The sequence below is a fragment of the Cupressus sempervirens genome, chromosome 5 (genome assembly GCF_028749045.1).
Source record: "Cupressus sempervirens isolate cs-2001-9-10 chromosome 5, ASM2874904v1, whole genome shotgun sequence".
Taxonomy (NCBI): Eukaryota; Viridiplantae; Streptophyta; class Pinopsida; order Cupressales; family Cupressaceae; genus Cupressus; species Cupressus sempervirens.
In genome coordinates, this window is record NC_143122.1 from 429,143,943 (window position 1) to 429,168,757 (window position 24,815).

At 34.6% G+C, this 24,815-nt stretch overlaps 1 protein-coding gene across 1 annotated transcript; it reads right to left on the reverse strand.

The window, feature by feature from the left end:
* Positions 1 to 14,133: 14,133 nt before the first annotated feature.
* On the reverse strand, positions 14,134 to 15,506 carry LOC149556627 (calcium uniporter protein 5, mitochondrial-like). The gene is made up of 2 exons (XM_089831040.1): positions 14,785 to 15,506; positions 14,134 to 14,671 (listed from the first exon to the last, which is right to left on the reverse strand). The coding sequence occupies exons 1-2, from the start codon at positions 15,331 to 15,333 to the stop codon at positions 14,237 to 14,239; spliced, it is 984 nt and encodes a 327-aa protein (XP_089687166.1). The 5' UTR covers positions 15,334 to 15,506; the 3' UTR covers positions 14,134 to 14,236.
* Positions 15,507 to 24,815: the final 9,309 nt, after the last annotated feature.

Below are 24,815 nucleotides of genomic sequence, written 5' to 3' on the forward strand. Positions count from 1 at the left end.
TTTAGCTATGCACCATTCCATTCACTTTCTCTAATATTCTCTCTGATATGTATTCTTGACTCTTTCTTCTAGATATGTTCTTCACTTTCTCCCTTTTTTTTTCTTTCACTTTCTCCCCCTTCCATAGAAATGCCAAAGGCACTAAACTAAAAACAATATTTTCATTATGATGTTTTACCCTGCTCCTGTACTCTCCTTCTAGACTACTCCTCCATGAGTAGTCCACTACTACATTAGTCCATACAAATGATATGTTGTTACACACTTCATGAACTGATGCACTCTGCATCGTCCTTCTTGATTTATGATAGGGGTAGGACCCCTAGCTTTCTTCTAGGAAACTGAAAGATTTCCCTTGGTAGCGCTTTTATAAATATATCAGCAATTTTTTGTAAATATATCAACAATATGTTCCTTGGTAGAATATATTCCAATCCGACTTCTTTATCTTGTACATGTTCTCTTAGAAAATGGTATTTGACTACTATATGTTTGGTTTTTGAATGCATTTCTGGATTCTTTGATATATTGATAGCACAGGTGTTGTCACAACATTTGACCACTAATTTTTCAACTATTCCCTATATTCCTTCTAGTATCTTCTTTATCCATGCATCTCGCTAACAATTGATTTCCACTAAGATATATTCATCTTATGTAGTTGATTGTGAAATGTAATTCTACTTCTTACTAGTCCATGAAACTAATATGTCTCCTAAGAAAAAATGCTCCTTCCTCATGTTTTTTATATCATCAATGTTACCTGTCCAGTTTGCATTTGTATATACCTTAAGATGAAAGTCTCCTCATTTTTCATATCATAGACCATGTTCTTCAATACCTTTTAAGATATCAGTATATCCTTTTAATTATTTTTATGTGTGAATCCTTCTCTTGTGATGAGAATCTTGCAACAATGCCTACTGCATGAGCTATGTCAAGTCCACTATGAACAATGTAATGTAGATTTCCAATCATTGATCTATACAAAGCTTCATTGACTTCATTGGCAGTTCTCTATGACCGGACCAAATAGTCAACTTGTAGAACTCCTTTGTATAATCTTTCACAATCACATCTTTCTGCTTCAAATTTTGCAACCTTTTAAACAAATCGAGTTCATAATCAGTAGGAATGAACTTAGCCTTCAACTTAGTTACCTTCAATTTCCATCAAGTGATCTTCATTTCACCTTCTTCTTCTTTGTCTCTTTGCAATTCTTGCCACCAAAGAACAACATGTCCCTTTAACTTAGTTTGTGCCAACCTCACTCTAAGTGGATCTTCAATATTCTCAAACTCAAAGTAGTCTTCCAATTCACCAATCCAATCAATCAGGTCTTCAGGAGTCAAAGTACCTGAGAAATTATAAACCTCCATCTTATGCTTCAACTTCAACTGAGATCTAGGTCTAGCAAACTAACCAGCCCTAATTCCAATAGATCTCTCCACATGATCAAATCTGTCCTCACCACTAGATCCAGTAGCTTCAAATTCTTCAACAACTTCCTCATAGCCATCATTAGTACCCACATGTCTAGTTACAACAACTAAAGTGCTTACAATTTCAGCAATCATGTCACTCTGCATCCATGCAATCTCATATGGAATTCTGCTCTAATCTTCTCTGAGATCCTTTCCTCCACAACATCACTAAGATCATTAATTGCCCTAGGGTCCAATCTTCTTGGAGGCATCTTCCAAAATTTTCAAAAACCCAAAGCAATAGATCCACGAATTCAGAAGATTAATCAACTCTACAAGATCAACCTTCTCCAACCTAAGAACCTGGTGCAAATTGCCTCAACTTCATCAATCTATCTACACATTTAGGAACAACCTTCGCTCTGATACCACTTGGCATAGTGCAAGGTAGGAGAATCCCTAGAGAAGATGTCCTAGCTCCCAAAAATTAACCATACAATGGAATAACAATAATCTAAGATTTGATACCAAATCACAATTCTTTATTCATAAAATAATTGATTACATGCCATATGTCAAGTTGTAAGGCCTTCTTGGTTAGGGCCAAATACAAACAACAATTATAATATCAGTTCTGCAAGATCCAACTTACAATCTCAATCCCAGCTAGTCCATATCCACAACTAGATAAGAACACCACAGAGAATCCACACTTGTACCCTTAGGTCCACCAAACAATCATCTGGTTCTCAAGCTTCAGTCACTATCCCTTCAAATTTTGCATCCTCTTCTCCAAGACGGATCCCTTAATCATACCTAAAGACTCTACAAGACCCCCTACTTATACCCAACTGAGCCACAAGTCAGCCCAATTCATTACAAACTAAATTAAATCCCTCACATTAAATATATGTTGAGTGACAAGTCGGCTTCAACACAAATTAAATACCCCTACATAAAATAAATGCCAAGGTCATCTCATAGATAGTTCGGTACCATCAGAACCAAGACCAAGCCAAGTGTCAGAAAAGACCAAGCTGAGTATCAAAAAACCACAAGTGTTGTCGAGCTCCCAAAGCATGCTGAGCTCCCAGAGCATGTCGAGCTCCATAGAGTATGTCAGGCTCCCAAAGTCTGACGAGCTCCATAGAGTATGTCAAGCTCCCAGTGTCTACCAAGCTCCCAATGTCTGCCAAGCTCCACAGCCAAAACTATGCTTAATAATGACCGAGCACCACTCCTTTGGTGACTGAGTCCACATCTTCAAGCCAAAATCCATCCAACATGCAGGATTGCAAGCAAGCCTAGGATGCTCCTACATTAGATCAAGGCTTCCAACTCTTCAAGTTCTTTCTCTTCAGTTGCTAGTCCTTTATAGTCATCACATCAACAAATTTTCTTCTTATGGGTTGTCCTTCACTTGCTGAAACTTATAGTGTTACGTCACTAGTTGATTGACTATTATCATAGTTGCTTAATTCAAAGATTATTAACCTACCGATAAGATAATCAATGGTAATCTTTCTCTTATCAATTTTTCTCTGCTCTTGTATAGAAGAAAATCCAATTGCATATCTTTTCGATAAGTTTCTTACCATTTTACTTACAACTTCACTTATTTCAATTGTTCCTCTAACTCCTTTGATTGTGAAAACAAGCTTAGTCTTGTTGATATTAATTCTCTTTGAGTTTGGTCTATTAGTCTAGGTTCATTCTTGACTGATAGATCAATTTTGTCTTTCTTAATCATACTTGATGGATGTAGCTGGTCTCAGATGCTTTTTCTGGTCTTAGAATGAAAACCTTCCCTTTTTGTTGGTGTATCGTGAGAGTGATAGCCATTAGTATACAACAGAAAGGGAATGCTTCATGTTCTAAGATGATTTTATTAATTAAGATATCTTTGGCATAGTTTTGTTCGACAAAATTTAATGTGTTGTGTCTTTTCAAACTTCTCGGTTGACACGTCAAATGATCTTTCAATTACTTAAGTTTCTTATATTAAGATTGGCAAAGTAAAATTATATTATTACTGAAATCTCCTATCTCCTATCTGATATTGAGGATAGTGTCGGGCTACATTTGGATGATGAAGAGGAGGTGGCCAAGATAATTACGGATTTGGGAAAAGACAAGAAATAAAAAGCTAGGAAAGGCTTGGCGGGTAAAAGCATTAAGTTTGAGGTTAATTCAGTTGAAGATTATAATGAAGAGGATGAGGGGATGCATACGAAGGAGGAGATTAATGTGAAAGAGGAGGGAGCTAGCAAGGTCCCAGTTTGCAAGAAGGTGGAAAGCCCAGCCAAGAGGAGAAAGGGAATTGATATTGAAGCTGATCAAGATTCTGGCAAGGGTTATGAAACCCCTCTCAATGCCCAGGAGGACAGAAATGAAGACTATGGCAAGGAGAAAACTACCTTTTCTTTTGGCTCCAAGGGTAGGAAAATGGTCTAGAGGAACTTTGAAACTCAGACTACGACAATGGGCGTTATTAGAGAGACTATCCAGTCCAAGGTCTTAGAGGGAAATGATAGTAAAATACATTTAGAGGAACTCACTGATCTGAGTCATCTGACTTGGCGATTCTCAACGACAATGCTAGGGAGATGGGGATGAATCTCCTCAAAAATGCCTAAAATAGCATGGCAAACAACTTCTGGTCAATCAAGTGGATTTTCCACAAAACTGAAGAGATAAAGAATAGACTGCAGGGGTTGGAAAGGAAGGAAGAGATGATGGGTCTAGTAGAATTAGCACTATGGAAACTAAGGTTAATGAGATGGAAAAGAGATTGGACAGGATGGAGAGCTCTCTCCACATTTTTGCTAACCAGAGCCTAAATATTATCAAAGGCTTAAATGATAATATCAAACAAGTGCAAGCTATGATGGAGGTTAGCACAGGTGGGAAAGTTGACATAGACTGCGAGGAAAACAAGGTTTCTAAAGAGGATGTCAACCCCCTAGATGAGAGCCCGAACAATAAAGTGAGAAGAACAAGAGTAAGAGGGATAGGGAGGACACTCCAGATGACATTCAACTAATGAGTGAAGTAGCAAAGACCATGAAAAAGCTGGAGCTCAAGACAAAAAAGTTGGTCAAAGAAATGGTGCCCTGATTTGTTCTCCTAGCTTTTCTATTTTTTCCCTGGTTTTAAGATTTGTTGGGCTTGCCTGCTCCTTAAGAAGTTGTTTTTTCTTAGGATTGGTTCTAGTGGCCTTCCTTAGCCTATTTTTTTTTACTGTTATGCCTTATGCTTTGGACTTTATTTCAATTGTATTTTGTTTACTATGGGGTTTCAGGCACCCATTAAAACTTGTTTTACTTAATCAAAAACATTTTCACTTTGTCTTTTTGGTTCACATTTGCATCGTTTCAATTTCCATCTTAGGCCTCCATGCTTAATATATAAAGAGAGCTCAAGATAATATCTTAATATAGGTTCTTTCTTGCTTATGCCCAAGTATGGAGACTATTATTAAGCTCAACAAATTACATTTGATGGGCCTATAACAAGAGTTATAATCAAAGATATGTTGATGTCTACTCATTTTTTAGTCATTAGAGTGGTGTATAGAATTCTATGAAATGAATTTATAGTTAATCAAGACCGGTACCCTTCCAACATTTCATCATTTTTTGTTGCAATGGTTCATATGACTAAGTTTGAAAAATACAGTATAAAGCTTCTCTGTAGGAGACTATTTAAGAGCATCTATCTAGGAGGTCTAGAGAAGGTGTTGATTAATATCAATGAAAATCAAATGATTCCTAGGCCCTGCAACTTTGGCCTTAATATGATAGGTAGGAATAATGTTCCTCTTTTCCCTATTGTATTCACTACAAATTGTAAAATATTTAAAAAGTGGAAACCTATCATAAGGAGAAATGTGGATTTCCTAATGCACTTTCTCCATGTTAGATCCCCTCTGAGATGATATTGACAATATCAATCTCAAATTTATTAAGTCAAATGACCCCTATGACGAATAATTTTATATCTCAAAATATGAATTACATTTCAGTTAATTTTCTAACAACTCACCTTAGCCAAGTCTTGATTTTTAGCAATTATATACAAGATATAAAGCTATACATTCTCTAATCAAAAATGAGTTTCAAATTGGTTGAATTTGATTATATGAAAATCTATAAAGATTAAACCAAGGGTACCTACCTATCTCTTATTTTTTGTGCCCAATTGAAATGGGTCTTTTAATAAACTTTTTCAATCTTTGGCCTCCACACACACACACATTTTCCAAAACATTCAGAAGTTAAACAACTTAATTAATATCAATTCAATATGTTGAAAAAAAAAATTATGGTTTATCCATACAAAAAATAGCTTAAAGATAAGTAGTATAATTGAAAATACATGTTAAGATTAGATGAGAGCAAGAGATGAAAAACAATGCTAGTTGATGTACTATGTACTATATATGATTTCTTTAAGAATTTTTTATGGATTTATTCTCATTTTTTATAATTGATTGTTTATATTTAAAACTAAAATATATATTCCTAAAAATATATTATAGTTTTAGGTAAATAATTTTAAATATGTATAATATTAACCATTGTCATTAAAAATTTTAAATGTTTCAAATAAATATTTTTAACCAACATAAATAAAATAGTTCTTTTGAATAACTCAAAAGTTAAAAAATTAAATTTAAACAAATTAATTAATTTCAAATCAATATTTTTAAAAAGATTACTTTTAGATTTGTAGAACAAGCAGTATATATAAAGGAAAAATTGAAATTATATTTTATTAACTGTACAGTTTATGGGTAGAACAAGTATTTATACGTTTATTTGTTATTTTATTGATAAAACAAATATTTATCAATTTATTTATATTTATAGTTTTTTGTTGATAGAAGTTTGTTTATTGTATTTCTTTGTTGATGGAATTTTTTAATTTTTTCTAAGTTGATTGTTATTTCTTGTAATTGATTGTTTATTTGTACTTATAGATTATTTGTATTATTATTATTTTTAATAATTTGTTTCTTCTAATTAATTGTTTAATTTTTAAAACTTATATGTATATGTGCAAAACAATTATTGTAGTAAATTTAAGGAGAGAATAGTTTTAGATATGGATGTCATTAACCATTCTGGGGTTAACCAGGCAAATGGTAACACTTGGCTATAGGGTGACAGGATTACTTGCTTACTCGTTGATGTCATACATATCTAAAACTCCAAGAAAAACGGGCTAATTTCCTGTTTCGGTGTCATCTGCACCCTGCCAATATGCGCATCTGTGAGGTTTACAGTAATTATAGAGGCAGGCTTTTATATGGAATGTTCATGTTTGTATATGCAACTTCTCTACGTACAGTTGGTGGCACTGTCTGTTATTATAAATACTTATCAGTTTCTTCAGGTTTTAGTAGGTGCGGGATCCTTTCATGTGGCCTTTGACTGCCATTTTAGACGAGTTGTGAAGATCTGTTTAATCCAGCGGATGAGTCTGACCGCCTGCTGCCTCTGAGCATATGCATGCCTTTACTGACACTGGTGTAAAGGATTTTAGTCCTTATACCTGGAATAGATCAAGTCCTTGGTAAATTTTGTTTGATTTCATTAAATTGATCTCTGCGTTGCAAATGGTAGAGTTTGGTTCAATAAATGCGTCCACTCTCTCTTCCCCTCTGAATCTGTAGAACCCGACTTTTTTAAGGTTTAACATGTGTCACATGGTAGTAATAGATTTCTGAATGATTACAGTACATTACTTTCTTACTTTGGGATAATAATGTGGATGGAGCTTTTAAAACACTTATTGGTGGGTATTGTTAAAAAAATGTTTAAACTATGGTCCAGCGAATATTTAGGTCAACTCAATTTCACCAACTCAAATTTGCAGTTTCAAAACAGAGAGCCTGCTATTGTTCAAGAAAATTTGAATCCAGCTCCTTCAAAACAAACCCTAAGAGATCTGTAACCATTAGGCAATTATTAATATTTTTTCGGAGAGAAACTTGAATGTGAGCTTGGGTGTGAACTGTCTACTTAAATACTCAACCCTCTGTAACCCCCAACTTATAGTACCAGTGGCAATGATTAATGTTTGGGAGAGATTCTTGAATGTGAGCTTTTGGATATAAAAACTTTCTAAATAGATTCTGAACACTGTAACACGGCCTTTCAACTATGTCAAATGATGGCAGTGATTAATGCTTCGTAAGGAATCTTGAATGTGAGTTAGGGTATGATAACTGTTTATATAAATCCTGTTTATATAAATTCTGAGCTCTGTGAAATGGTGACATTAATAATGTTGTGATATTGCTATCAAGATTTAATGTTGTGATATTGCTATCAAGATTTAATTCTGTGATTTTGAGTTAAATTCATTGACCCATGTTTCATGAATAGTAATTTAACATGAATATTTCTTTCATGAAAACAAATGAAACACGAATAATCTAAGCTCTGTTTTGAACTGTTTATATGGTTCCTGAACCAGTGGCAATGATAATGTTTCATAGGACTCTTGAATATGAGCCCGGGTATGGTAACTATTTTCAAAGCATATTCGTCTTTCAAGGACGGGCATAGAGTCCAGTGCTATGAGAAATGTTACATAGAGACTTTTGAACGATTTAAAATATACTCTTTTCATTGGAAATATGAGCATGTGACCATGTGGTCCACACCCAGATGTCCTAAATGTGCACACCTAGGTAGTCCCTTTGTTGTACACCTTCAAAAGGACAACATAATAGATAGTTCTTATAATTTGCAGCCACGTTTCAGAAAATATGGCTCTTATAATTTTTAGGCACGTTTCAGCGTGATGGATTGTTCTAATAGCACTAAAGTACATGTATCTTGTGAGCTCAGAAACCTTCCCTAGCACAAGCAACTCTAACAGAATGAAGCCTCTTATGCCTAAAGTTCAACAGAGAAATTTGGCCACTGCAATGCGCTAGCAGGGATCGTCTTTATACTAGGTATTTCATATGGAACAGGTAGTTTTTCAGAAGTCACCAAAACTTGGAACAAAAACAGCAAACACCTTGATATGGCAAGAGAAGAGGTAAAGATTCGTGTGAACACACAAGACGGAGAGGTTAAGAAAAGGCAGCGTAGGGCATCCAATATAATTATCAAAGGGATAAAAGATTATGGGGAAGGTGAACACACCCTCGACTTAACGAGGGATTTCCTACAAGATGTGTTGTTGTGGCAAGGACAAATCTGTCAAGCTTGGAGGGTTGACAAACCACAAGCTGAGAGAATGGAAATGAAAAAAATCAAAACAGCTAGAAATGAAGGCAAAAAAGCTTGGATGTTCAAGGGAAAAGCAATTATTACTCATTTTAGCTACCGCTCCAATGAAGGGCAGCAAGAAGGCAACAAAGGTGTGACAACAAACACATTAGCATGCAGCGATACAACAAGATCAGCAATCACGCTTAGCGATAATAACTCAATTTCGAGTTTTTCACATCAAAACAAATAGCAATCAAACTTAACCCAAACGTCCTTAAGTTTAGTTTGTTGGAATTGCAGAGGTTATCCATGGAGACGTGGGCCTGGGTTAGGACCTATTGCGGAAGGCAAAGACATTATTTGTCTCATAGAGACACATGAGCATGAGAGATGTAAGACCTCATTGTTTGAAGGCTACTGGAAGATGGCAGTGTGGAATGAGGTAGTGGGAAATGGTAAAGGTTATGGAGGTATAATGGTTCTAGTAAAAGAAAGGGAAAGTCGTGCCATTCAGTTGGAAAAGATTGATTCTAATAAACAATTCATATGGCTCAAAATTGTGGAAAATAACTCTTATCAAGATTGCAGCCTGTTACTTTGCTCCACAAATATCTAAAACTTATAAAAAGTGTGGCTTAGATCACAATGACCCCTATGCTGTGTTAAAAAAAGATGATGTTATTTTTTCGCAGCATAAGGATGTTCTTCTTGTTGGAGATTTCAATGCTAGGACAGCAAATTGGCAAGCAAGTATTTTCAGCTCCAAAGTAAATGATAACCCTATTTGGCTCACAGAAGAAAGAAATCATCAATGGGAAAGAATATCCGAAGATGCTAAAGGCTGCAATCATTTTGGGAAAAAATTGATCACTCTATGTGGCACATTTGATCTCGTAATTTGTAATGGTTTGGCTAGATGGGCTAAGTCAGGCACTTTCACTTGCAACACATACAACGGAGCAAGTGTGGTAGATTATGTAATTTGTTCGCAGAATTTGTATGAAAATATTGAAGAAGTTGCAATTGGAGAACACATTTGGGATCTCAAATCAGATCATAGACCGCTGTACGTAAATTTGTATTGGGCAAAGGATAGGCGGATTGGAGCAAAAACCCAAGGCCCTCAATACCCCCCTTCTTAGGGCAGAATTTTGTTAACTTCAAAAAACAATAACACTTTCAAAACTACTCTTGAAAAACTTTGTATGGGACACCCTATGTATAAACATGGTGTTAACAGTTATGATTTATCAAATTTGATTCATTAGGCTCTTTCAAAATGCAAGAGAGCAAAAAATAGAAAATCTGAAACTAATTGTTTTCCAACCAATGCTTGGTTTGATAAGGAATGCAAGAGGGCTAGAAGAAACCTAAGGGAGTCAAATAAAACTAACCTTGACATTAAGACTTACAAACAGATCCTAAAGAAGAAAAAAACTGATTTTATGTTCACAAGGAGAGAGGAGTTAATTTTCTTGGGCAGAAATAACTCCAAACGTTTTTGGAAAGAACTCCAATCAAGGAGAAAATAAACTGAAAATAATAATATTACTGCCACCCAATGGTTTGAATATGCTAAGAAACTTTATGAACAAGAGGGTGGAGTGGGACAGCCACCTTTAGTCAATGATGATACAAATCTTTTCACTGTGCAAGAGATAGAGGCAGGGATTAAGAAGTTAGGTGGAGGTAAAGCAAAAGACCTTGTTGCGCTCCAAGCAGAATATCTGAAGTGGGGTATGAAAACTCTTGCACCGCACATCACTGAAATTTTCAACAAAATTTTCCAAGAAGGGTTTTCGAAAGATTGGACAATCAGCCTTGCAATACCACTTTGTAAGAGTGGTGATATTAACAATCCCTCCAACTACAAGACTATAATGATCAATCCCCTCTTTGCTAAACTTTTTGACAGCATGATAGAAACTAGGATCAGCAAATGGGCAGAAGAAAACCATAAACGTGCTAAAGGGCAAGCTGGTTTTAGGCCAAAGCACTCGACAGTGGATCACTGTGTCCCTTTGAGACACATTATTGAAAAAGAATAGGAGAAAAAGGAAGAGGTATTTTGTTGCTTTGTCGATTTTAAAAAGGCTTTTAACACCGTCCCAAGAGACAAGCTTTGGTTTAAGATGGAAGAATTGAGAATTCCTATGCATCTCAGAGTTGCTGTTCATAGGATGTACGAAGAGGTGAAAGTTAAAATCAGAACTTCAGATGGCATTTTAGAATGTTTTAGGAGCGATATCGGGGTCAAACAGGGTTGCCCTTTATCTCCTACTTTGTTTGGTTTATATATTAACAAATTGAAAGAGTGGTTAAACATGCAAAAGGGTGAAGGCATTCAGCTAGGTGAATTTGTTATAAAACTGCTCCTATATGCGGACGATCTCATTTTAATTGCCAAATCTGCCTATGGTTTGCAAGATCGTCTATCTTCTCTTGAGTGCTTTTGCGAAATGGTGGAGATGCAGGTCAATATCAGCAAGACTAAGGTTATGATTTTCTCTAATAATAAAAAACAACACCAACATAAATTTTATTACAATGGAAGTGTTCTTGAAGAAGTTGCGGAGTATAAACACCTTGGCATCGATTTCAACAAAAAACTAAACTAGTCTAGCTGCAGGTATAAAAGGATATTAGGTGGGTGGAAGGCCTTTTATGCTCTTCAGAATAAGTGTCGTGAAGCAGAGTTGTGGGATTGGAAAACTATTCAAACCTTGTTCGGTCTTCTTATGCTGCCAGTTGTTCTTTACGGGTGTGAATTATGGGCCAGCAACACTACTATAAGCACAATGGAAACAAATCGAAGGAATCCAAAAACGCTTGATCACAAGCAAGTTTAAAATCAAAAGCACTATTCCATATGATATCATGCTAAGTGAAATGGGGGCTGCTGCTATTGAGGCACTTGCTATGGTTCGCCTTCTAAGTTATCTAAAAAAAATTCGAAAAAATGGAAAAGGATAGATGGCCTAAAGTGGTCTTTAGTGACACACTATGTCAGCGAAAAAGGACATGGATGCAACAAAACATCAAATGGATGAGTAAATGGAATATTCAATTCAATGTGTGTCCCACAAATAATAAAGAAATAAAGGTCTTTGTCATGGAAAAATTCTACAAGAGAAATTGGAGAAGCGAGATCGGAAGGAAGAAATTATATTATATAAATGAGTTCAACCCCGCTTGTGATCAACTCCAAAAAGCATACATAGGAGCCAACATTTCTTGGAGGGCTAAAATTCTTATTGCTCAGCTGAGAACCAACTCTCACCAACTTTGTTGTGAGAACGGACGTTGGAAGAGGCCAAAAGAGGCTTGGGAAGAAAAAATTTGCAAATTCTGCAATTTTGGAAAAGTGGAAACTGAACAACACTTTATTTTAGAATGTGAAGCCTACAAGAGTAGTAGAGATAAATTTGCGGACACTATATGTGACAGTTCTTGGCATAACCTATTCAACAAAGAGTACATTGAGCAATTGGGTGGACTCATCATCATCCTACACAAGCAACGAACATTGTTACTTAAGTCTACTTGAGTTGTCTTGCTGTCCCATAGGCTATTTTTAGCCTCGTGGACGTTAAAATTTTATCTATCTATCTATCTATCTATCTTGCTATCAGGATTTAGCTATGTAGTTTCTTATCTTGCTATCAGGATTTAAATGTGTAGTTTCCAGGTCAAACTTACTGACCCATGTTTCAAGGGAACTAATGGGATTTAAATGTGTAGTTTCCAGGTCAAACTTACTGACCCATGTTTCAAGGGAACTAATGTCTCATGCGATTGAATAGAACAATTGACACTCAATTGGATTTAGGTGATGTTTTTCATTAGTCACTGATCCTAGTACTATTTCAGTTCAAACAGGGTTAACTACGAGCACTGTTTAACTACAGTTTTTCCTCCATAATTAAAATACATAATTAAATCCTGGTAGCAATATCATAATTTAACTTGTTTGTTGTAGAAAAATATCTCCTACAATCATTCCACTACTAAGGATATATATGATAACATTCCCAGTTATGTAAAAATAATTCCTTGTGTTATGGTGAACAAATAGTGCACTGAAAGATGTGGTGTAATGTTTAAGGGATTCAGAATCCCTAAAATGCAGCAAACTCCATAAATCCCTGTCATTCCTGGGACATTCAAGTTTCGTCGAGTTATCCAATAGCAATCATGGGTGTATGCCCTGGCATCCTGGACACCCCTAGGAATAAACATCTACCGCTTTGCAGACAGCGCCTGGGGGATAGTGGAGACAGGGTAAAGGATGGCTCATCTTCGTGTACCACGGCATTGGATTTTAACATGTAAATTTGTAGGATGCGGTGAGGCTTTGCATCAAAGTCTAGGTACAGGTTGTCAAGACACAGCCTGGTTTAGAATTCACTATATTTCTCCGGTCATGATTTAGTGGCCTACTAATCAGATTTAGGTTGTAATTCAATAAGGTGAATATGCTGGGAACAAGAACATATATTTAGTTTGATTTAACAGCAAGAAATTTGCCTCTATTGCCTTGCGTTAGTGGGGTTGGAAAATAACAGCCTCTCTAAGTGGAAATTTTGTCCAAGGCTCTGGCCTACAAGTTTCAGTCAGTGAATATATTTTACATATGTTTCTCACATCATGAAAATCATACCATTTTGTGAGGTGTCACCAAGAACCGGCTTTAAAACAATGGTATCCCTAACACTACAAATTAATTCAGTATATAACCCTAAGAAATCTCCGATAAAGGATATTAAGTAAATCACGTCCCATAGAGCTAACATGAGTGGAGGGTATCTTTTAGCATAATGGCAACTGAAACATTGTCAGGAATCGTGGTAACTAATACATATCCCATTTACAGTAGCAGCAAGTATTTCATTTAAAATGAAATTCTCACTTCTCTTTAAATGTAATTTGTTGTAAGCCGGTGTAAAAAGTTGTGTTTAGAACAAATCTAAAAGAATTAGCCATTGCGCTCAAAACCCTAAGGAATCTCAAAAGAGATTGTAGTGGATGGAAACCCCTTAAGAAATCAAGGTATTATAGCCGAAACTTCATTTCTATATTCGCAGTGGTAGAGTATCATTATTCATTTAGAAAAGAATTTACCGGAACCTTCTTTAAATGGTAGTCAGAGACGCAAAATGAATCAATTAACGTTAGAAACAAACTGTCTGTTAGATTAAAGCAGAACGAATAAAATAAGGTTAAAAAAATCTTCTTAAAATGGTAGTTAGAGTATAACAGAATGAAACGATTAGGGCTATAAACAAACTGATAAAAGCAGAAAGGATCAATTAGGGTTAGAAACAAACAGTCAGTCAGCGTAAAGTAGAATGAATCAATTAAGGTTAGAAACAAGCAGTCAAGAAATTAGTCAGTAATCTGACCCAAAAACCCTGGAAAATGTTCTCAAAGAGAAATCTCCAGCTCTCGGTGAAAAAAAATGAAGCCACAAAAATGTCTGAACCTAAATCATAAAATCATGGGATTAGACGAAAAGAAAAAGAAAAGAAAAATTCTTGTCTTTAGGGGCAAAATTTGCTGGTGATACGGCTAATCCTACTGTTAGTTAGCATAGGCGATCGATTTTTTTGGCTTGAAAACCGTGTTAAGTTGTTGGAAGCGCCCGAGATCAAAATTTCTCTCCTTCATGATCTGCCTCTGCCTCGCCTCAAAGCGAACTTTGAAGACGCCCTCAAATGTGGGAGCAGTGGAAGTTCTGAGGAAGAATGCATATCCTGCCATAACGTAAGCCGACGTGAGAAAGAAGCAAACTGGCTCCATCACATCCCACGACAGCTCCCAGAAGGTCCACCTCATTAAAAGAGCCGTCTTGACAGTAAAAAGCATCAATCCTCCCCATGATTCAGCTCTTGCCCGCTTCACGGCTTCTTCATCAATTTTCTTCTTCTGATCCTCCAAATTTGCGAGCTCTAGGCAGCGCCGATCGGTCTCGGGAAGGACAGCCATTTCCATTACCATCTCTAAAGCTCGTGCCACCTAAAACAGCATGCAATACCAAACCCTTAGCAAACCCTCGAAACCCTAACACTCTAAAAACCGTGAAAATAGAAAACGAGAGATACGGGTGAAAATGGAAAAGATAAAGATACCTTGTGTGGACGAAGGTGAACGGTCTGGCCTAGCACAAGAACGTGGCCGGATTCATCCAAATTTTCAACAAATGCGACGGCTTCCTCTTCAGAACTCTGTTCTGCTGATGCCATACAGACTCTCAGAAGCTCCCTGTAAGAAATGATCTCATGAGGGATTTGCTCTATCCTTCTTTTAAAGGCATCTAACCGATTCAATCTCGCCAATCTTCTCCACTCCTCCACTCCAATCTTTTGCGATTCCGGGGAACTGGTCTGCTGAGGCCACAGGTGCTCATCATTCTTCTTCAAATTTTCACCCAAATCGTTCTTCTTCAAATTTGTGCGCAATTGTTCCCGCAGCAGCTCGCCATTGAATACCCAAGGCCGTACTTGTGGTGTCTGCCTCGCCTCGACCAAGTCACGCCGGTGAATGCACTGGTACGGGCAAGAGCCCAACAATGGCGACGCCACTCTAAACTTACAGGCTTCAGAACCATTGCGCTGAAAACAGCGCCAGACATGGCAGAGCGCTTTTGGAGCGGCCTTCGCCATGACTTTGGACCTCATTTACAGTCGCAGCCCCACAAAATCCTTGGCTGCAAAGAAACAGCCATGGAATGAAAGCACAATGGCAAGGGAGTAGTATTTAAGGCCGCCCAGTCCTGATGGGACAAATCGAATATTCGAGCTTTTCTCAAATGGATCCGTCATCAAAATCGAATTCACCCTCAAAATTTGATCGTGCTTGCACCGTTGAATTCCTTCTGCTTTAAATCGAATATTTCTACCCGCTGCCCGCTACCATGTCAGCTGCCCGTCTGCGTCAGAATTATCGGCCCGTTTCAATGGAGTTTGTTACCGACTTCCGTGAGAAATACGGCCGTTGGATTATGGCATTCCGTGCAAAACTCTACTAATTTCCACTTTCTATGTTTGTTTGGCCCTTTTTATGGTTGGTTTTAAAATGCAGACAGCTGTTAAAAGCCCGTGAAAACATTTAAATTAATTATAATATATATTGGAGAGATATGGCGTGAGTGGATGTGACTACATTTCCGCCTTCTTTGACGTGCTAGGTATTCAAAGAATTATTCCTCTTTTGTCTACAACTATAGTTGGTTATGGTTCCATAGATAAATAGAGTGTTACACTTTTTAATTGTGCAATTTGTTTGTATTTAGGTTTTGTCTACTCTCTCTCACTCTCTCTCCCCCATCCTCTACTCTCTCTCATTCTCCCACCCCTATTCTCTCTCCCATCCCCTACTCTCTCTCCCACCCTCTACTCTCTCTCACATCCCCTACTTTCTTTTTCTCTCACTCTCTCTCTCCCATCCCCTACTATATTTATCTCTCTCTCGCTCTCCCTCTCCCACTGCCTACTCTCTCTCTCTCTCTCACTCTCTCTCTCCCTCTCTACTCTCTCTCTCCCATCTCCTACTCTCACTCTCTCTCCTATCCCCTACTTTCTCTCTCTGCCACCCCTTACTCTCTCTCTCCCATCCCCCAACAAAAAGAGGATGATGTAGCTTTTGAAGGGAAATAAGTTTGATCTATGCTTACTCTAGGCTAATCTAATGAGATACATCAACATAGGAAAAAATCAATCTAGATTAATAGACAGTCTCTGGTTATGTATAATTATGAATTAAATAATAATAATAAAATGTAAACGCGTTAAGGGTTAACTGACACTTAGCTTTAGACTTGGACCAATATGGGGCTTCTTTGTTTGTATGTTACCTTGGATGTCGACTCCATTTCTTATAGATTATTGCATTTTCAACTATAATATATGGCACAAATCCCCCTTTAATTATGCTTTGGTGGATATCCATACCCTATTTCTAATCTCCCCATTTTGGTATTCCGAGAATTGAGAAAAAGGTCATGGGATCAATCTTTACACCATCCAATTGCATTTTATTGAAAGTTTTGAAAGCCTTTCCAAAAAAATCCATATTGTGCATATCCAACAATCATGTCATTCCATGAGTCTAAACTTCTTTTAGGAATTTTGCCTACCTATGTGTGAATACGCTGTACAATCTTCATTCCAGTCATTTTTAGGTACGTCTTCCAACAAATACACATCATGTTCATGAAAAAAACTCAAGGCCTCATTGTTTTTTTATATCATGGAATACATTTTTCTTGAATAAATGGCTATAAATGTCATTATAGATATCACATTCTATGTTGTGGCATTCAATGTCTACTAAATCTTCTTTCAACATAGGCATGTTCCCATTTTCCATTCTTCTCTATAAAAATCATCGCCACGGTTCAGGTCGTCCCATTCTGCAATCAAAATTTGCCCATTTGTATATTTGCGTTAATTTTCAAATCTTTTCAGTTTATCTTGTGGAATTTACTCTATTTTGCATTTTTTATGATGGGTATTCAATTGTGTTCTTTGATGCAAAATGCAATGTTTTTTCAACTTTTTTTTTTTGGGTTTAAAATAAGGATGGAGACCATGAAAGATTGAGCAAATGAAAGTTTCAAAAAAATCTTTTGCATTTATATCCAAAGAAATCAGATAGTAATTATAATTAAATTTATTATCACTTATGCATAAATCATTTTAATTATATTTAACCTAAATAAAAATCTTGTAAATAAATTTAATTTTAAATTTGGCACATTTAAAAGTATATTAATATTTTTTATTTTAATTATTTAATCGCCTAAAATAATGTTTGATATGTGATTATTGTACGATCTATGTCATACAAATACAAACTTTTAAAAAAAAATCAAAAATCAAATTATTTTTAAACATTTTACTTTATGATTATTGTATTATTTTTAAAATTAAAATTAATTAATTTTGTTAAATATATTCTAAATCTCAATTTATCTTCTTTCAAAATATAACTGTACAAGATCACAAGGTCTAACCTTAGGTAGGGCTGCGATTGATATAGGTAGAATTGAATAACAAGGCCCTCATATAGAACCTTAACACACCTATCTAGTCCATTCTCCTACAAGTAACTTGATGGGTGTTTTTGGTAGCATAATATTATCATGTAGCTTCTTAGAAAAATCAATCTCCACTTTCTCCAAACAACCAACTCCAGAATCACTTGGAAACTCCTCAAGCTTTACACATTTGTTGATCTTTAATTCTACAAGCTTGCAAAGGTTGGTTGTTGCTAACAATCTCTTTTTTTTTAATTTACAAAGAGTAGTGCTTGTGTTTATTTTCATTGGAATTGCCTTAGCATCTATTATTTTCGTTCTCCAACCTGGATTGTTTTTGCATCATATGTTACCCAAGAGGTTAAATTTATGACTAAGGAGTCACATCATGAGATTGTGCATGAAAAAGAAGGAGATTCTTTGTATAGCTCGATTGGAATATTTCTTGGCATCTTTTATTTGGCCTGCTTTGTCACTTCATAAATTTTCAGACCCAATTGTGGGGCTGGAAGCCACTGAGCCCACGTCACTTCTTCCATGGAATTTGATAGCAACTAATCAACCACTTTTCCCCATTTTGGATGTCAAATGATCCATGGCTACTTTAACCCTTTGGAGCTTGAATTGATATTTACCAAGGTGAATAGGAGGGACTTCCTATCTGTAAAGGGTTGCTAGAACACTAGCGTATTGTGGGATTTTATAGTTTATGGTTGTAAATGTGAGGCTGTGGCTCTTGGTTGTTTAGTTATTGTGCAATTTTGTATTTTAATTGAAATGAAGGTTGATTTTTGACAAATTTGGCTTCTTGTTGTAAATATGACGTTATGACATTAGGTTCTATCGTGACATGTGTTGTATTTGCATAATCTGCAGTTGTCTATTTGAATTTAAACAATGTTGGATTTTTGGCTACTGATTTACTCTATTGTGTTTTTATATGCGAAATTTTGGGTGAGTAAGATTTAATCATGATAATAACAAGGTTAGGAATTTAGAGCCTGCCCAAGAAAGCGATTTTGTTTTCTTTTCCTGTTTTGGGCTGTGAATTTTTTTATATAAAAAAGATATGGTGAAATGGAGCGACAAAGTAGTTTTTTTTCATTGCATTCTTTTGTTCTCGGTCAATGCTACTAGCCGACAGTTTTGCATTTGTAGCAGAATTCATTATCAGCACATTGTTTGTTTTCATAATTTCTAATATTTAAATAGCTCATTACGTTGAACAAGGGTGTTCCAGAATTCTTATAGGAAAGTAGAAATACTTGTGCACAGGCCCACATTTTCTAGTACAAAATTGAAAAATTAGCTCAACAGACATGGGTTGTACTGAGTAGTCATGTGTTCTAGAATTCTAGTAAGTAGAAATACCTATGACTAGGTATGAATTTTGTGGTAAGAAATTGAAAAATTAGTTTGCCAGACATGATATCTTTAGTGTTCATGCATATTCCTCTCATAAGCATTAAATATTCTGATACAAAATTTGACAAAATTTGTTCATCGGATTTGATGTATCACAACCCAATTGTACAATGGCTCCATAATGTGAAGACTACTTTTAGTACACTAATTCAGGTAATGAGACAACCTCTAATTTTACGGTGCTAGTAAACATTGGTGCCATTCAGTGGCACGTGAATCTTGAATTGCAAGAATCGCATCTAATCTGCATTAACTATATCCCTCCAACCATGTTATCTCTCGTGCACATTTTTAATGAATGGGATTTGAAATTATTGTGCTATCTATCACCGTCAAATCTTAAAATTAAAGGATTGTATCTAATTAGATCATAGCAATAACTGAAATTCTCATCTCCTACAACTCCTCATACACATTAGTTGTCAATGCAATCACTTTCAATACACGTTATCATTTTGTCTTTCAAAAACCATTTCTTTCAATCTGTTGCACCTTTATGTTCACCTCTCCATTTGACACACTTTTTGCTCTTTTCTATCTCTCCCGTAATAGCAAAAAGAAGAATTTATGTTGGATTTTGCAAAAGCAAAAACAATTTGTGTTGGGAAATCATGAGTAAATTAATGGGGAGGGAAAGCAAGTTGGAAGTAGTAAAGGGGATATACTTGGATCTTGGTACAAGATCATCTCCATTCCATGGTGCTATCAACCCAAGAATGATGTGCCATTATTAGAGAGACCAGTAGAAGAGAGAGATACATTCAAATCCTTATAGTAATTTGGACCTAAGTTCTATGTGCCACCATTATTGTCCCTTTTTCCTATGCTAGGGGATTACCAGTCCAAGGTCGAAGCAGGATGAAGAAATGCGAGACTAAAGGTAATTTCTCGATCAACTATTCTCCACTGGAACAAGTATTCTATCAATAAAATTATATTTAAATCAAATTTGAAATAATCCTAAATTAAACAAAAGGTATAAAAAAAATTAGATTTAAACCAAATTTAAAATAACTTTAAATTAAATAAAACGTATTTGAAAATAGTAACTCCATATACAAATGTTCTTTAAACTTTAAACTTGTCCTTATTCCATAGGATGCCCGAGCCAAATATTGAATGGCTATTATAGTAGTATCCTTTCTTTATTTAGATCAAGAAATTATCATTGTATAAATGTCAAATGGTTGTTTACATTGTTTTCACACCTGCTATCACTTAAATTAAATAAATTGTCATCCTCAATTCAACAATTCTTTGCATTTTTTTTTTCAATTCACTAAATAATTGTCTTGAACCTTTCACATCTTTTACAATGATTGCAATATTCCTCTAATCTTTGACCTTCCTGCTACCATAGAAAGTATTGAAACCTCCATCTAGACTTGTTTGTAACTATAACAGAGCAATGAGAGCCAATTAAACTGAAGTCATAGTATTTCAAAATAAATAAGGGATATGCCGATAGGTTTTATTAAAAAATCTAGCATAGGCCTTCAAATCTTTCACGAAAAAATATCTCTTTAGCTTTAATACTAACTTAAATGAAAAAATATTAATAAAAGTTGAAAAAACAGGACCAATACAATATTGAGCGGTCTTATTTGCTTATCCTTTTCCTTGCATTTTGCTGCCGGAAACCCTTGCATAGGTAAAAATGTTATTTAATTATTTTTGTTTACTTCATCCTTCAATTTTTTATTTCTGTCTGCGATGATTTAGGATTTTTTCCCCTTTGAGTTGTCTTGGTTTAGATATCACAATCCAAGGGCTATCTATTCTTGAAAAAAAATAAAAATAAAAATAAAATTTAGGCCGCAAATCCGACCTTGCTTAATGAGCTACATATCATATTAAAAAACCATAGATTAAAATTAGGTGTAGGTTTCCTCTATCAAAATGTGTTTTCATATAGAGATTTTTCTTTTCCTAATAAAATAATTATCATTTTTATTTACTGTATATTATGAATTAAAATATTCAAAATTATAAATTCATTCCATTAGATTTTATTTAAAATATTTCATTTTCATTTTAAACTTATGTTATCTTATCTTATACTTATGAGTGTAATTGACAATTTTTAAAAATTGTGATTAAGTTTAGTTTTCTTCAATTTATATATTCAAATATTCGTATGTTATTTTATTATTTAATTATCTTGTTATGTATTATTCTTTTACTATGTAACTATTTAAACCCAATGAAATCGAAAACAAATGTGTTTTCTTTGTTCTAATGAAATCAACATGAAAGTTAATGTTATTTTATGATTTTATTACTTCTATAAGAAAGTTTTTATTTTTTCCATCAAATTGTTGCATTTTATCTTTCTTGTATTCTATCGTCAACTTCTCCTCTTTCTTGACATTAAGGGTGAAAAATGTAAAATTAGAATGTTTTTACTATGTAACTATTTTATCCCAATGGAATCCAAAAAAATGTGCTTTCTTTGTTCAAGATTTAGATTAATTTTTATCCATTGTTGTTCAAAAAGTAATATCAGTTTTGTACTCACTTAGTTTTATGCCCATTTCATTTGTGTTTACATATACTACATTTTCTAATGTTGGTACAATTGACATAAATACACAATATTATATTTGCCCATTTCATTTGTGTTTGCATATACTACATTTTCTAATATTGGTACAATTGACATTTACACATTATTATATTTTGAAAATCATTGAAATAGTACAGGTGACATTTACACACTATTATATTTTGGTGAATACTGCTTTCACTTGTGTGACCTATCCAGGTTAATTCCATTTAGTACTATACATGTTATTGCTTTTTTTTTCAAATTTAACATTTATTTTGGTTTTCTAGGTCATGGCTAATTTTGCCCAACCTTTCCTCCAGTAATACATTAGAGCTGAATACTCTACAACCAGGGTTTAATGTGTCTGTCAATTGGAATGTGCATCCTCAAACTGAAATCCAAAATCAGGTATGCCAAGTTACCTTTTGAATGCTTTAAAAAAAAATTATAATTCTAAATTTAATAAAAATGACTCATATCTACTTCCTCTTATCAATTAATCTCATTTTCCTTTTATTTTCTACCTAGTAGACTCCAATTTTTTTTGTATTTATAGTGAAACAAATATTTTTTTAAATGTATTCAAAACAACTCTTGAATTGGAATGTTCTACAACTTTTAAACTTCTAAAGAGATTAGTTGTGTGTATATGCCTCTATTCTATATAAAAATTTGATTATATGCTATCAATTTTACATCTCTTACATTTTTTCTTTTCTAATAAAACTTATCGACGTACCCCTTGCACCTCTTTCTGGTGCAAGTGCTAGTATATATTGGAGAGATATGGCGTGAGTGGATGTGACTACATTTTTGCCTTCTTTGATGTGCTAAGTATTCAAAGAATTATTCCTCTTTTGTCTACAACTATAGTTGGTTATGGTTCCATAGATAAATAGAGTGTTACACTTTTTAATTGTGCAATTTGTTTGTATTTAGGTTTTGCCTCAATGAACCCCAAATTCTTATCCATTTTCTATTTGGAAAATGGAAAATTGAGAAATAAGTGGAATGTGGAGTTTAAAATAAGGAGGGTTTAGAATAAGGTCTCAATTTTGCTGTTAGTACTTGTTATAGGCTCAATACTATTATGATATATTAGTACTTGTTCCTAAGTACTATTGTGAAACTAATAATTTTTAAGAATTTTTTTATTAATGTAATGTATTAATGTTTAATATTTTTTATGTATTTTTATATTTTAATTTATATTTTTATAATATAATTTTTATCGTTCAATTAAAAATATTTAAAAATGATATTAATTATATTATATTATCATTTAAGAAATATATATATATGTATATATATATATATATATGTATGTATGCAATAGAATATATATATCAATAACTTTAATATATTTTTTTCACATAAACTTTTCGTAAGGGAAAAAGATATGTCAAGACATTCACAGTTTTTTCGATAAGGCTTATCTTAAGACCCTCCATTTTCTTCATAGCTTATTTTTATTTCCTAAACAATAGCTACTCCACAATAGTAGGAAAAGATATTGTATTATATTAAATTTAAGCAGAAAGTGTACTTAACAACACTATGGGAACATGAGGTTATTAATGATTATTTAAAATCAAGTAGTAATATTAGGTTGCACAAGAGAATTCGAAGAGGAGAAAGTTAATTCATTAGGTCTGTTTGGTTGTAGGAATTGAAAAATCTAAATTCTTCCATTCGTCAATCTAATGTTTGTTTGCAAAATACAAAATTAGAATTAGAATTCGTCTATCCTAATTTGACCCCAAAATGAGCATAGCGATATTACTAAAAAAAGGTGGAATAAGAATAGCTTATTCTTATTCCAATTTTTAATAAACTCAAGTTGATGGGTTGTTGAGTCAGTGACTTTGCCACTCAAATGCATTTTTGGACTATTTCCTCTATCCATCAACTATTTGCTTCGTTCATCGTAAGATATAAACTAGGTCAACATTAAAAGTTTAATATTTTTTTTTTAATATAATTTACAAAGATGGAGAACATCATGAAAAGAAAAATAACAAAATAAAAATAGAAGGGCGAAAAGTTAAGACCAAATCATGGGTCATAGATGGCTCTTACTAGGGATTCAAACTATAAGGGACTATTGAATTCAATCTCTCTGATTTCATAACACGCAACAAAAATGAGACTAAAAGGAAGAGAAAGCGCGAAAAGAGAATGGAAACTGATACTCCCTAAATTCAACAGGAACAGGGTGAGTCCAGTCATACTATAGTTGTTGAAAGACTTTGTAAAAATCAAGATGACAATTAAAGTGGAGAATGGGTCCCCGTAATTATTGGGAAATTCTACAATCTGACTCCATGTAGTACAAATTCTGGAGAGTATGAATTTGATTCACTCTCAGTAGTCTGAGATGATCCTCTCTTGGAGAAATTTTGGGGTACTAATCCTATCAAAGACAAAAACACCCCTCCTTGGCCACTCCATGAAGCTCTTCTTATTCACAAAATATGAGCATTTTGCAAGAGAATCAAGGTTCCTCCTCCGTGCCTCTATATTCTTGTACACCTTACCATCAACAAGTTCAAATTCATCTTTTCCCATGCTCTTCCTCCAATACCTCATCATTGACCTCAAAGACCTATCCCTTCTGAGGCACATTAGACTACCATCATCAAAACTATTTGTGAAATCCAAGGGATCCTAAAGCCCAAACTCCTCCCTTTCAAAGTAGTCACCAAGATCAAATCCACCACACAAGACTTCATTCTTATAGACAAAAAACACTAGATTACTAGCAATATTAGGAGAAGAAGGGACATAGTAGTGACCATAGATGGGCACAAGAAGAGGCACCTTTTGAGATTGGGCCTAGAAAGTGCAAGGGAATTCTCCATATCAAGGGGCCTCTTCCACCATTACTTGCACCAGAAGCTTCACTTGGCCACCTCATATGATAACCCTACAATGGGCAAGTTAAGAAGGGACTAAAAGTTTAATCAGCTATTACAATTTATGATATATTTGGAAGTATATAATTTATATTATTACAAGGTCTATCATGATGTTGTTCCTATGTAGAAACTCTCATTTTTAGGTTTGATGCATAAATATCATTATACCAAGAACTCATTTTTGTTCCCTTACCTTAATCAGGTTCACAGACATGTAAACGAAAGTCTAAT